The sequence below is a fragment of the Culex pipiens genome, chromosome 3 (assembly GCF_016801865.2).
Source record: "Culex pipiens pallens isolate TS chromosome 3, TS_CPP_V2, whole genome shotgun sequence".
NCBI lineage: Eukaryota > Metazoa > Arthropoda > Insecta > Diptera > Culicidae > Culex > Culex pipiens.
Genome location: NC_068939.1, coordinates 173,374,912 through 173,390,385, shown reverse-complemented (window position 1 = coordinate 173,390,385; position 15,474 = coordinate 173,374,912). Strand labels below are relative to the sequence as shown.

At 28.7% G+C, this 15,474-nt stretch overlaps 1 protein-coding gene across 4 annotated transcripts in view; it reads left to right on the top strand.

Annotated features, from left to right (window-relative positions):
• LOC120417046 (nephrin) overlaps positions 1 to 15,474 on the top strand; it is a 392,997-nt gene that overhangs the window by 348,148 nt on the left and 29,375 nt on the right. For all 4 annotated transcript variants that reach the window (XM_039578999.2, XM_039578995.2, XM_039578998.2 and 1 more), the window contains exons 8-9: positions 4,697 to 4,830; positions 11,304 to 11,463. In XM_039578999.2, the coding sequence (XP_039434933.1) occupies positions 4,697 to 4,830; positions 11,304 to 11,463 (294 nt within the window). The remainder of the gene's footprint in view (positions 1 to 4,696; positions 4,831 to 11,303; positions 11,464 to 15,474) is intronic.

The following is a 15,474-nucleotide window of genomic DNA, read 5'->3' as shown; positions in this document are numbered from 1 at the left end:
ATTTAAAAAATAATTAAATAAAACATTTTTGAAAAAAGAAATAGATCTTATTTACCCTATGATCAACACGTCAAATGCTGTATCAAATAGGCGAATACCTGTTTTACCCATAATTCGACAAAATCCTAAATAATATTTTAATTAATTCCAAATGGCATTTTTTCCAATCAAATTCAAAATTCCAACACCTCAATCTAATGTAAAATTTTCTGAGGATTCTGAATATGTCAAAATTGAGACCAAAAAGTGCCGCTATGGCAGCCTACAGGGCAAAAACCAACGTTGTAAAATGTTTGTTATAGAAAAATCGTAAAACTATGAAAAAACTGCGACTGGCCAAAAAGTTAATACCGTAGGCTTATAGTTCATGAAATTCCCTAACTTTTGACCTATGGGAGTATGGGTGTTGGAGGCCGTTGCAAAAAGTTATTAAGGTTTTAAAAAAATCCATTTTTAACAGTAATTTGCAAAAGCTAAGAGAAAAAGTTAAATCAATCCTGGATGTTTATATCACATTTGAAGGGCTTCAAAAGACAATTCGAAAGCATCTAAGAGAGTTGGAATTGATGAAGTTTTACGGAAATGCGAGCAATTTTAAGATTTTTCATGTTTTTTGGACCTCAAACTTCAATGCCCGTTTTACCCCACTTTCCTTTGTCGTAGAGGGCTCATATTTGACATGAGTTCATCTCATGTATAGACAAACAAACCCTGAAAGTTTCATCCAAATCGGAGAACCTCGATACGACCTGTTTCACATCGGTGAAAAACTCGCTCTTAAGAGTTTATGATTTTTATAAATTTATTTTTATTATTATTTTTATGAACTAATTTTTTTTTAAGAATTCAAGAATCTAAGATTTAAAAAAAATACAATTTCTGAAATTCTGATTTAAAAATTAAAGAATTTTGAAATAAAAGATTTTAAGAATTTAAAAATGATTTTTAATTTTGAGCAATTTTTAGCAATCAAGAGTTTTAGAATTTTTACAATTCAAGAATTTAAGAATTATTTGTTAAAAGAATTTAAAAAAAATGTAAAGGTAGTTAGAATTTAATTTTATGCTTTTTTTATTAATTTTTTATTTAGAATTTAGATTTTTTTTTAATTTTCGATCTTAATGTTAAATGGTGGAATGTTAGAATTTTAAAATTCAAAAAGAAGAATTTATGCACAATTTAATAATTTCATCTGCATTTAATAATATATCAACTTAAGAACTATAGTTTAATTTAAGAATTTGTGCAGTTCAGAGCTTTCAAATTTAAAATTTTAGGATTTATAGATTTATAAATTTATTTTTATTTGATTTTTTAGAATTAAAATAAAATAAAATATAAGAATTCAAGAACAAAAGATTTCCAAAAAATTGATTTAAGAATTTTGAATATCTGAAATTTAATTCCAGATCCGAATTCAGCGACTAAAATAACTATAAGAAACCATATTCTGGCTTCCAAAATAATACCACATGTAAATAATAGGCCGTGCTTGTTGATTCCGAGAAATTTGTAAAATTGGCACTTTTTTTTCTCACTAAAACTAAAATATCTTGGCACTGGAGTATCGAAATTACGTTTTCTTTTAGAGAAAAATGTTCGTAGTGAAATTTCCTACATGCTACATTCATTAGTTCTTCTGAAAAAAAAAGTCCACCCAATTGTAAGTGAGCATTTTACAAAAAAAGGGAAAAAAACAATTTTTCGACATTAAATTGCCTGGAAGAACCCAAAAACATATTATCAATTATCGAAAGTGCATTTTGATCCTTGGACAATAAACTATCATTTAAAAAGTGAGCACCTATAATTTTTGACAAAACCTTAAAATGGGGCAAGCAAATTGCAACATTTTGGGTGCCCGAAATGCGAACGGAGCGCTGCGCTCACAGAATCAAAATTAGATTAAAAAAGATAGGAGGAACATACACCTTAGATTTATTGGTCCTTTATGTGAAATCGTCTCAGCTTTCGAATGGATTTGTCAGTTTTTCGATAAAGCGGGGCGCCGGCCTTCAAAAATGACTTTTAAAAATACATTGGTGTTTTGTGGCTAAAACATGTATGGAACGGTATTTTTCTGATAAGTTCATTCGAAATCTCTGCTCATTTCCCTTCCAAAACACCCCTAAACATCAAGGGTTCGTTGAAGTTTGGCAAAGTTATTTGCAATTTTGTAGACGCGCCTAAGTCAAAAAATTACCAATTAAAAAAATGTTTTAGCTTCGTGGTGCCGAGGTGAGGACAAATTCAACCAACCAAACATGGTTTCTTTCATAACTTGGTGGGGGCTATTGGAAAAGTACATTGCTTTTGATTTTTGAGCACCTTGTGTAAATAGTGGTCCACTTTCAGCGAGAATTTGTTATTTTATTTTAGAAACACAAATTAAAAAAAAATAATTTATTTTATATAATTTTTTTGAATTCAAGAATTTTAGAATTTTAAAATTTTAGGAATTCACGAATTTGAGAGTTAAAGGAAAGTTAAATATTTTTTCAGGTTTTTTGAATTCAATTATATTATATTTATTTTTTTATTTCCAATATTAAGTTTATTAGAAAATTGAAATTTTAGAATTTATAATTTTCGAGAATAAAAAAATAAAATTTTAAACTTTCTGAAATTCTGATTCACGAATTTTGGAGTTTTCAAATCAAAGAAGTTAGGAATTATATGATTTGGAAATTTTAAAATTTTAGAATATTCAAAACAAAATTAATTTTCATTTGATATCATCTGTCATCATCCTTTTTTAATGAATTTTAAATTGAATTGGTAATTTTTTTTTTTAATTCAAAAATAAAACTTAGGAATTCAAGAATCTAAGATTTCAAAAAATTTAGAATTTCTGAAACTCTGATCTTAGAATTTAAAAATTTTGATATAAGAGACCTTAAGAATTTTTTTTTTAATTTTTGACAAAAATAATTTAAATTCGAGAATTTTTATTTTTAACGAATTTTAGAATTTTATAACTTTTAGAATTCAAGGAAGTAAGAGTTTTAGAATAAAAAAAAATAATAGTCTCAGGGTTTTAGACTTAAATTTTATTTTTTTTATTAATTTTAGAATTTTGAATATTTAGGTTTTTAGGATTTTTGGAATTTTAAAATTAAAGAATTTATGATTAAAATTTTTTTTTGATTTTCAGGAATGAAAAAAAAAATCAAGAATTCATCATTTTGAAAAAAAAAGAATTTACGAATCCAAGAACTATAAAATTTCAGAAATTCTGATTCACAAATTTTGAAATCAAAGAAGTTAGGAATTTTAGAATTCAAAGGTTTGAAAATTTTAGAATGTTTTTAGAATTAAAAAGCATTTTTGATTTGATATCACATGTTATTCCATGATTTTTTTTAATGAATTTTCAATAAATTTTCCTATCATGCACTCCATTATTTGATGAAATAATTATTTTTTAAAAATAAAAAAAATAGGAATTAAAGAATCTAACATTTAAAAAAATTAAGAATTTCTGAAATTCTGATTTAAGAATTAAAAATAATGTTAAATAAAAAATGTTTTTTTTATATTTCTTTAACATTTTTTTGAATTTAAGAGTTTTAGAATTTTAAGAATTTTTTTTTTTAGGTTTTCAGAATTAATTTTTATTCTTTTATTTTTTATTAATTTTAGAATTTTATATTTTAAAATTTAAAAAATTAGGAATTTATGAATTTAGATTTTTTTAATTTTCAAGTGTGAAAATAAAAAATTTAAGAATACAAGAACTTTAGAATTTCTGAAATTCGGATTCACGAACTTTAGAATTTTGAAATCAAAGAAATAAGGAATTTTAGAAATTGAGCATTTTAAAATTTTAGAATATTTTTTAAGAATTAAAAAAAACTTGATTAATTTAGGTGATATGTTTTTCCTTATTATGAATTTTGAATTGAATTTTCTATCACGTTCTCCATTATTTGGTGAAATAACAGACGTCAGATTTTTTATTTAATGATTTGATCAAATTAATGACTTTATATCCAAATTTCCACTCAAATGTTCACAATTCAATTAAAAAGTAAAATAAACATAACTTTACATTCAAACATTATTTTTGATAAAGAAACGGATTTTTTATCGATTCTACACAGAAAAAAATATGTGAATTTACTCGACATGGAAAAAATGAATAACATGTAAACTCAGTTGATGTAAACTTGATTTTCGACGTAAATGGTTGAATCACACGTAAAATCATGTTTTTGCGTATAATTTGTTGCAAATTTACATCAAATTGCATTTAAATTTAAATGTTTAATGACGTGCAAAAGTGTAACATCATAAATGATGTAACATTTGGAAATATTTTTTTGTGTGTACTCTACTCTTAAATTTCTAAGTATCCTATAATATCTCAATTCCCAATTTTCAAAATTTTGCTTAAATGATCACTCTGAAAACCTTGAGCATAAATTCTTTAAAGAACTTTTGCTGATTAATTTGGTAATCACCAACCTTGCATTACTATGGTGATAATCACGAGCTTTAGAAAGTTTAATAATAGTTTGAAATTAATTAACAGGTAACCATTCCATGTGGAACTAAAGCCCTTTCAGAGAAAATTGTAATTAAATAACAAATAAATTAGAACAAAAACACCGCAACACACTTTTCTCTGTTCTAATTTGTACCAATTTCCCTGCTTCTGTTTCATTTTGTTTCATGTTTTTTTCCCCTACTCCAGACGTTCCCGTGGTGACGCTCGAGTACGGCACCAATTACAACTACACCTCGTCGATCCGGGAGGGGGCGGACGTTTACTTCGAGTGCAACATCAAATCCAACCCCTGGGTGTACAAAGTCATCTGGCGGCATCAGGTACGTACCCTTTAGTGGCATAACCTCCCCTTCCAATAGGGGGGTGGAGTTGCTACATGGGTTTCTTTCCGTCCTATGATTTGAGCAACACACGGTGTGGCATCACAGTGGGACTTTTCTCTGTTTTTTTTTTGTTTTTTTTTTGTTGAAAATATTACAAATTTGAATTTTCTTTCCTTAAAATTGTATTTTTTAAAAAATGCCATCTTTTAAAACCCACCGTGATCCGGGTGAGCTATTAGTTCTTGGTTGCTGCCGGTACAGGACTGCTGTTTTACTGGCAATTTTAGAACTCTGCTTTTTTAGCCAAATACAGTGGAGCTGTTCTGTCGGACAAATGAACACATACAAGCTTGGCACAAGCGCTCACATACATCAGCAGTCGTTCAGCAAATTAATCCTTTCGTTTTGAGTGCGGCCACTTTACTCCTCTGTATAAGAGTTCTTTTCTGTGCACAACTGCTCTTTCTGCATTCTTTTGTCGGGATTTTATGTACAGGGTACATACTAAACAAGGAAAACTAAGCAATTTAATTATGGCAGAGATACTCGAAATAATTAAAAGAACTTAACAAGTCAAAATTTTAATTTCGTCAGCGTCCAAAAAAACAAAAATAAAAACACGAAAACCATTTTAATCATTAGCCCAAAGATGACAACCCCAATTAACTCGTTGTTTATCGCCCTTCGAGGAAAAACACGGAAAACCCAAATTTTCGTGTGTATCCTCTGGGCAACAATTTCCCCCCTCCATCGTCGTTGTCGGGATCCTTCTTTTCCGGCAGTCAACCGACTGTAATGCTTATATCCTCCCTTCCTTTGCTCTCACACCGGGCTTATCTGATGTCATTTCGGTTTATTGCAAGTGTTTTCCTGTTATTTTTTCTTGCTCAGCCGTCGAACGTCGAATGGGCTGAGGGGTTTTGGGCACGTCACTTGTGGGGTTACCTTTTTGGGGATTTTGGGCTGTGAGTTAGAAAGTAGTATTGCGATAAGGATATTTCTGTGAGTTCTTGTAGATTGAAAATGTAAATTAAGGTGTTTTTTATACCAATTTTTGACCACTTTTGTCTGACTGGAAAAAATCCACCTAATATAACTTTTTCTAATGAGTTCTTATTTCTAAGGGTTGTTGATACTATAAAAACAAGCAAGAATCTCATGTTTTAACCAAATTGAATCACCCACTCCTTTTGGGCACCACCCCGTTTTGGCGAAAATTAAAACAAAAAATTGTTTTCAGTTAGTGATGTGCAAATGTTTCTTGATTTTCACATTAAGCGCTAATTTTAACCTAAATGTTTACCTCACCAACGTGTAATTCAAAATTTTGGTTAATGTTTTTCTTTAAGTTCACGAGAAATTGAAATTTAAGTGTCCAACAAATTTGAGATTAATTAATTAAAAATGCGCTTTTTTCTGTACGACCGAGGGGGACTGACATTTATCTTTCATTGTTTGGACCATTGCTAGTACAAATATTAGATGGCAAACAAAAGTCTATTTTTTATTGAAGCTGTTCTAAATCCAGATAAGCTTTTTTTTTACAATCTGGTTAGAAAAGTCAAACAAAAAAAATAATCTAATTACTGATTGTAAGTAGGTACAAACTTTGCAGTTTTTTTAAACTTTTAAGCATTTTAATATTTCCTTGAAAAAATGTATTCTGAAAATTGATCGGGAATTTTTAATACATTTCTATGTTGATAAAACCAATTTTGTGAATACTCTCAATTTTCTCAAAATTAATATTTTCGAAAGAGTACTCAACATTTAAGTTTTTACAATTGTGATTTGAATGAGTCTGATTTTTTTTTTTCATTTTAAAAATAATAATACATTCTTTGAAAATGTTGTAAACATTTCCAAAACTTAGTATTTTCGAAAAAGTTACTAAAATCATCAATTTTTATAACTTTTCTTAAATGTACTGAATATTCTTGCAACAAAATTTTGAATATTTTAAAAAGTACGTAGTTTTGAGAAAATATTCAATAATTTCCTTTTTTTCTATTGATTTTATTACTGTAAAGCACAAAAAAATAACTTCTCGAACTATTCTCGAAAAGTGCTCAATATTTAAGTTTTCACAATAGTGATTCAAATGATCGGAAGTTTTTTTTTTCGCTTCGAAAATAATAATACATTTTTTGAAAATGCGCAAAACATTCACAACGAAAACGTATTTTAGAAAATGTCCTGAAATTAATTTGTTTTACTATTTATAAATGTTTTGAAATACTTCCGATTACTTTAAAACCATAATGCAGAAGCATAATTTTAAATTTAAAAAAAAATACGCAGTTTTGTGAATGTTTGTATTATTTTCAAGGTTGTTAACGATAAAATTATCGAGAGTCGATAACGATAACGATAGTTTTATCGTTATCGTCGGATCGATAACGATAATCTATTGTTATCGTCATTTCGATAATTCTATCATGTTAAATTTTCATTGCTTTCACTATCAATATATTTTTTGTAAAATCTAGTAAGCTTCAAAGTAAAATATGTAGTAGCTTTCGATTTTTTTCGAAACAACCAAAGTTTTCATAATTTGCCAAATGAGTATCAAACGAAGCGAAATTTTGTATGCTTTGTCACATTAAAAGAGTTTGTTTTTGGAAAATACAAAAATTTTCACAAAATACCTTATGTTTTCGAAAATACTCAAATTTTCAAAATTTTCAATATGGGTATCAAACGAAGCGAAATTTTGTATGCTTTTTCACTTTATATAAGCTTTTTTTCAATTTACCGCATTTTTCGAAAATACCCAAATTTTTAAAATTTGCAATATGGGTAGTAAACGAAGAGATAATTTATGAAAAATTCAGTATTTTTCAAAAATGATAATTTAATAAGTTGAAAAAGCATACGAAATTTCAATTCGTGTGATACTTATATTGCAAATTATGAAAATTTAAGTATTTTCGAAAACATAAGGTATTTTGTGAAAATTTTAGAATTTAAGGGGTTACATACATGTAGAAAACCACAAAATTTCATATTACAGAAAATTTATCAAATCCGCCTAAAAGATGATTTTCATTCACTCCTGAAAGTTTCATGAAGATATTTTATGATTAAAGTAAGTTACAGACGATTTTAGCTGAAAATGTTGCCATGTGCAAAGCGAACTGTCATACTTTGCGAGCATTTTTCTCTGAACACCGAGTTGATTTACGGGTGCCACGATATCTCGAGATGGGATAGACCAAATTGGCTAAAATTTGGGGTGAAGACTCGCAAGACATATCCCGTGTGCATGACGAAGCCCGATTTTGACATTTTGAATTTACAAAAAAATACAAAAATTAAAAACTTTCGATTTTTTGCATGAAAAATATAATTTTTTTTTTATCTTTTTAAACAATGAACTTTTTGAAAATCGGCCATCGTCATGCACACGGGACCGGTAAAACGAGCCTTCACCAAAGTTTTAAGCCGATTTGGTCAAGGCAGTGTTGAGATTTTGTGGCACCCGTTTTTTGAAACTGTTAACTTCATATAGCTCTATCTCGGCAATGATATAATCAAATGTCTTCAAATTTGTTTTGTTGATAGATGAAAATGTATACTTTATTGCACTGAAAACAGATTTAAAATAACCTCATACATTTTTGACGATTTACATGTATGTAACCTCTTAACAAAAATCAAAAATGATACTTGAATAAAATGAAAAAAACGTACAAAATTTTATTTCGTTTGATACCCATATTGCAAAATATGAAAATTTGAGTACTTTCAAAAAAATACGGTATTTTTCTAACAATTTTCTAACAATATTCTTATATCTTACTATATTTTAACAAAACATTTTCTTAGTGAATGCATTGAAAATTTAACTTGATATGGTTGAATAATTCCTTTTTAGAAAGATTTTAAGAATGAGTTACCGTCCATTTTTGGCGATAAGATAATGACAAACAGACCATTATTGTTCTCGTGAGACGATAATATTATCGACGATAATTTTATCATATAACAACCTTGATAATTTTCAAAAAAAAAAAAATTATGCAAAAACTAAAATTTTTAGACCTTAAACTTAAAAGTGCGTAGTTTTGTGAAAATTTCGAGTATTTTCAAAAAATGTATTATCACTTGGTTGAAACATTATATCAGTTGAAAATCGCATTTAAAAAAACTATTTTTTCAGTACTTTTGCAGAAATATATAGTTTTGCGAACATTTTAGTATTTTTTTCGAAAAACCCTTAAAATAAATTTAACATTTAACAAAATGTAATATTTGTAAAATTTATAGAAAAAAAACTTGAAAATTTAAGAGTTTTATAAAAGTGTTTTGATTATTACTCTTGTTTCAATTGCGAATATGGACTACAATTGGAGCGTTCTTTTATTACGTTACGTAGTTTGGGGGGGGGGGGGAGGAGAGGAGGGTCGAAGGATGTGTTATTTTTAAAATTTGTATGGATATTTTGTTACGAGGGGGGAGGGTGTAAAAAAAACGTTTTTTTTCGTTACGTAATAAAAGAACGCACCCAATCTGTAAAAACAAAAAAATAATAAAAATAATTGCAATGGTAGCTGATTTTAAATCATTGAAAATTGTTGAAACTTGGATGATTTTTCACAGTGTTATAGGCCATGTCTCAAATTTTTCAATTTCAAAAGGTTGATTCTTAACTAATATTCTAATTGTATGCAACCTTTTAAATATAATTTGGCTTGTAATTTTTTGAGATATTTGCCTTCTAAAACTGCATCTTTTTGACAATAATATGGCTGTAATTTTTTACCGGTAAGTCCAAAGTATTTTTTTGGAAAACGATATTATTTTGTTTTTAAGAGAAATCTCCCTGTTATCTTAAATTTAACCCTGAATTATTGCATTCCAAAAAAAACTGATAAATTTTGCTTGGTTTGATGCTTTTGATAAAAAAAAAGTCACAGAAAGCGTTTTATTATGATTATTATTTGCCTTTATTATTGAGCATTCAGCTGGAGGCTAGTTCAGCTAAGCAGAAGGCGAAGATGTGGTGAAATATTGAATATGATAAAAGTTTGAACACACTTTTATTAATTCCAACATTAAAAGTATTTCATTATTCAGTTTGTTTGTTTTTTCAACTGTCTCAGTAGCACTAGCAGAATTCATCTTTTATTTATTCATGTCCTGTGTCTACGGCAAAAACTGTGAGGGTGCAAAAGTATTTCGTGAACTCTGCAACTCTGCTTTGCTTCTGTGTGTGTGTGTGTGTTGGGAAAGAAATACACAAAGCACTAATTGTACTCTTGTCCCATTACGACGAGTGTAATTAACTTAGAAGGTGCCACCCACTTGACGATGAGGGATGCTGCAGTGAAATTTAGAAAGAAAGTTTTAATTTTAAATAAATTGGCAATTTATCACTGCATTTTTTTTTACAAAAATAAATAAATATCACTTGAACAGTTAACCCTCTACTGCCCAAATTTTTTATTCGAAAATATTTATTTTTCCCTGAGGTCATTTTTCAGGAGGTCATTTTGAGCAACTTTTGTTCTACGAAAAACTTTACTTCTCTTGTTTTATGTTTTTCTTGTTTCATTTTTAGTATTTTAATTTGCATTTATCTTGTTTAGTTTATGTTTGTTTTTGGTAGTATTTGGCCTACTCTACCACCTAATATAACTACATTTCGCTTATGTAATTTTTTCATGTTTTTACAGTCACTTTTTTATTTTTTTGCATGTTTTTCACATTTTCTGCTATGGAATCGCATCATCATCATTCAAATTGCAAAAAAATGCGTAGAGGCATAGTCTGTGACACTAGAAAAATTACTGCATACTTCTTTTTACTGAAAATATAGGAAATGTTAGCAAAAAACACATCCAAAGTTGACCCCTAAAAAAATGACATTTTTAAAAACATTGGCAAAGTCACATAAAACAAGTAAAAATTCCAACCCATACATTTTCTAAAATTTAAAGAGTTCTTCTTTCCAATGCTTTTTAAAGATCAAAAATTGGTTGGAAAATTGATTTTTGGCGATTTTTTAGATCGAAGCCCGTCTAAAGGCGGGGTTAGGTTGTAGAGGGTTAAGTTTAAAAAAATGTTCGAAATTTAAATACTTTTCAGAACTCTTGAAACAGTAACATAAATTCACTCATTTTGCAAAGACAGAAAGGTCGTGCCAAAAAAGTGGGCCCAAGTCCAACAACCCCCCTTCCGTTGTGCACCGAACCGAATAAAGATGTAGATTAAGTGCGTCTCCGGAATTAAATGCCCTAAGCAAAGGTTACCGTAATTATCTCATTTTTGTGTCCGCCGGAGCCTTTTACTAGCTCGCTTTATCTTTACGGTTGACTGTTAAGTTTGGGAGATAAATTTTTGCTTGAGGATTGACAGAAATTTCAATTGTTTTTTTTTCGGGTTGTAATTTTGTTTCTCTCATTTATTTACTTTTTAAATATTTTCCAACATTATATCTTACTAATCAATTCATCTTCCCCCTTCAGGGCAAGGAGCTGCTGAACAACCCCTCGGAGGGCATCATCGTGTCGAACCAGAGTCTGGTGCTGCAGAACGTGAGCCGCTCGAGGGCCGGCCTGTACACGTGCGTGGGCAGCAACCAGGAGGGGGACGGCGAAAGCAACCCCGTCCATCTGGACATCAAGTGTAAGTCTTCTCTCTCTCTCTCTCTGTGTTTGATTTGTTTCTGTTGATTTGCTTTTATTGTGATGGGATGGCTCGATGGAGCAGATGAGTAATGTAATACATATTAATTGATTGGTTATTGGTATTGGGATTGTGATTAGATATTTATTTGAAAATATCAGCAAGAATCTTTAATTAATAAAAATAAACGACAGACCGTCTCCTGTGTGCTATCTTGTGACACGTCCTATCTTTTTACAGCAGACGTGTCACAAGATAGCACACAAGGGACGATACAACGACATTTTAAATAGAACGAGATCACAACATATTTCTTTCAAATACAACGTCGAACACTCAATAAGTCGCAAACTAATATCTAACTAATAACTAAAGGGCCATCTATAAACTACGTTGACTAAAAATGGTAGTTCAAAGTTTTAGCCTTTTGAATTCTAAATAATTAACCCTCTACTGCCCAATTTTTTTTTCGAAAATTTTTATTTTTCCCGTTTTTAGGAGGTCATTTTGAGCAACTTTTGTTCTACGAAAAACTTGCCTTCTCTTGTTTTATGTTTTTCTTGCTTTTTTTTTGTATTTGCCTTCTCTTGTTTTATGTTTTTCTTGCTTTTTTTTGTATTTTAATTTGTCTTTATCTTGTTTAGTTTATGTATGTTTTAAGTAGTATTTGGCCTATTCTACCACCTCGTATCATTACATTTTGCCTATCTATTTTTTTCTTGTTTTTGCAGTCACTTTTTCAATTTTTTGCCTGTTTTTCACATTTTCTGCTATAAAATGGCACCATTATCATTTAACTTGTAACAAAATGCGTAGAGGCATAGTCTGGGACACTAGAAAAAATACTGCATACTTCTTTTTACTTAAAATATAGGAAATGTTAGTAAAAAACACAGCCAAAGTTGACCCCTAAATGAATGACATTTGCTTTTTAAAGTTCGCCAATGCTTTTTTAAGATCGAAAATTGGTTGAAAAATGGATTTTTGGCGATTTTTTTTAGATTGAAGCCCGTCTAAAGGCGGGGTTGGGTTGTAGAGGGTTTACATACCGTAAACCGGGGTGACATTGACAGGATTTTAATTTATTTTTGAATATTTTCCAACTGGTAATGGTTTTCTCAAGACTATTATTTTTAAAACATGTACTAGGGTAGACCACACAATGTTCATGCACTATTTTTGAAAAAAAGTTTTTTCAACAATGTTTAAAAAAATAGTTCAGTTGAAAATTCTTATTTTGAATACCGGGGTGACTTTGATAGTCATAGTTTTTGTTGTTAAAATCAGGTTGAAGGTGTTCAAATTTTGTTTTTGCGTCGAATGTACCATCGCTTAAGGTGCTGATATAGTTTAAAAAAAAAATCAATATTTATTTTTAGTTAACTAAGTTTATAGCTTTTTAACAAAATACATATAAATTTTAGGTAAAATTGTTGAAAAGTCAGAATTTTGCATGAAATTTGTTAAAAATTGTTCTGTTTGTAAAATTGTCAATTCATATTGCATTTTAAACTGAATTCGAAGCACGAATAAAAAAAAACACACTTTCTATAAAATTTGTTTTACTGAAAATGCCTTTAAATTTGGACATTTTTTTATTTATGTTTCAAAAACACACAATTTGTATTATTTACTAACTTCGTTTACCTTCTCCCAGTGGAAAATTGTCCGAAGAATCCGAAAATGCATTCCATTTTCCGATTTGAAATCATTTTCATTGAGAAAATCATGATACTTTGAGAATATGAAAATATTGCTATTCATTAACGTTTTCTTAATTATAGTTAACTAACTTTTTATACTTTTCAAAATTTAATGAAAACTTCTTCTAGAAGTACATTGAACCATTCTCTACTCCGGTCAGTTTGATTCCATGCAATTCCGTACGTATTTTATTTGTACTTTTCATTTGGCGAAAAAATCTCAAACCTATCAATATCACCCCGGCTATCAAAGTCACCCCGTTTTACTGTACATGTTTTTTGCCTACCTCACTTGAACATGAACATCTAAAATGTCTGGGTTTGTTCCATTTGGTCCGATTGAAGGTCCTGTAAGTAATTTTTGAATATTTCAAAATTTAGAGAAAATTTATGGTTGAATTTTTGGTTTAAGAGCATAAAGAACAAATAAAAAACAGAATAACTCTTAAAATCAAAATTGTTCTTTTTCAATAATTAAAAAACCTTATATTATTTGTGTTGGTCTGAGATTTCAAAAAAAGTGTCCACGTGGTTTATGGAAAGTTAAATTAAAGACGTATCAGAGGGAAGGCACTCTTTGAACGTATTGGTTTAAGGCCATTTATTTAAAAAATAATGTATATAACACTTAAATAAAAAATTTGTAATAAGGATTTCGATCAGTAAATCAAAAATAATAATTCACCTTGAAAAACGATTTAAAAGTAAAAAAATATGATATTTATGGAAATATAATCATATTTTTCTTAAAATATATAAGTCTCAAGAGTTCTGCAAAAGCTTCACAAATAGGAATAGCTTCAGCATATCTGTTCTGACCGCGGAAAAAAAAAAATCTTTTCAAACAGTTTTTGAAGAGTTTGCAAGAGTATTTAAAGAGAGTTTATTTTTTTTTCTAACACGGTTTTTTATGATTTATAATTATAATTTATTACCTTTTCTATATGATTTTGAGAACTATAAGTTAAGTTTATTCTGCAATAGTTTTTTTTCTAAATTCATCAGTCAAAATATTTTTTTGAAACATTTTATTTAAATAAAACTTGTAAATAAATTTTTAAAAATATGTTAATTTGCTTCATTTGAAACAAAGTTTCAACCAGAATGTAAGAAAATAAATTCTTCAATTGCAATTGAAGTACTAAAAAAATATCTTGAAAAGTTATTTTTTTTTGACAAACAATCTTAAAGTTGTGAATTATTTTGGAATGTGATAACTTTCCTGCTTATTTTTTTACTGATAATTGTTGAATAAACTTTTTTCATTCAATTAAAACTTTGAGAAACGAGCAACGACAGCTTGCGAAATCATTTTTAAAATTTTGAGTAATTCAAAGCAATTCTCTAAGATATCGATCGATATTTTTTTTATTGATTGGTTACATTTTTTCGTTTTTCCTAATGACGAAAGAAGTTGAATTGCATCATTCAATTTCGGCAGTTGTTTTTATGATTTACATCAAATTTGCAATTGAAAGTTTGTTTTATTTAATTTTTTTTTAAATTAAAAAATAAATGTTTGTGAAATTTTACAATATTCCTGATAATTGTTTTTTTTTTTCAAACAATTAAAAAGAGCTGAATCATAAATTTTGCTCTTATGAAATGTTAGCAACGATTTCTATGAAAAGCTCTCAAAATTGTTTGGAGCTTTGCATGAACAAAGCAATGAAATCCAGTTCCGGTTTTTGTAAAGAAATAGTTTTTTTTTCGAATTAAAACAATTTCTGTTCAATTGATTTTAAAAATATTTAGTTAAAAGGAATTTGATTTTTCAGTGGCTTCTCAGTTTTTAAAAGTCCAATTTCCATGGTGAGAATTGCTGTTAAATTGATTTTTGGAATAATTGTTTAAATGGAAAGTGTTTTTTAGTTGCAACTTAGTTTTATTTTAAATTGTTTAAAATTCCATATTAAAAATCCCGGATGGAAATGTCACGTACTCATTTCATTTAATCCTTTCTTAGTTGGTTTCTGAATTTGTCGCGTTGTCCCCTTTTCAATCTCTGAAGCCGGACGATTGTATTCATGAAGTGGTTGCGCATTTCCATTTATTTATTTTTCGCAATTTCTTCCTTTTCCGATCGCTTGGATCAGTTGAGGCACAGTTGAAAATAACAAACTTGAAGAAATTGGGATATTAAAAAAGTTAATGTAATATTATAAAGCAAATAGTAAAAAGCAATTTGTGAAAAAATATGAGGTTTCAAGATATTAAAAATAAACACGACATTTTTCGTGTTGAAAAGAATTTTCCCAGTGCTTTTCACACCCAGCTGGTGTTTATTTTGGGGGTGGCCAAAGTAGGA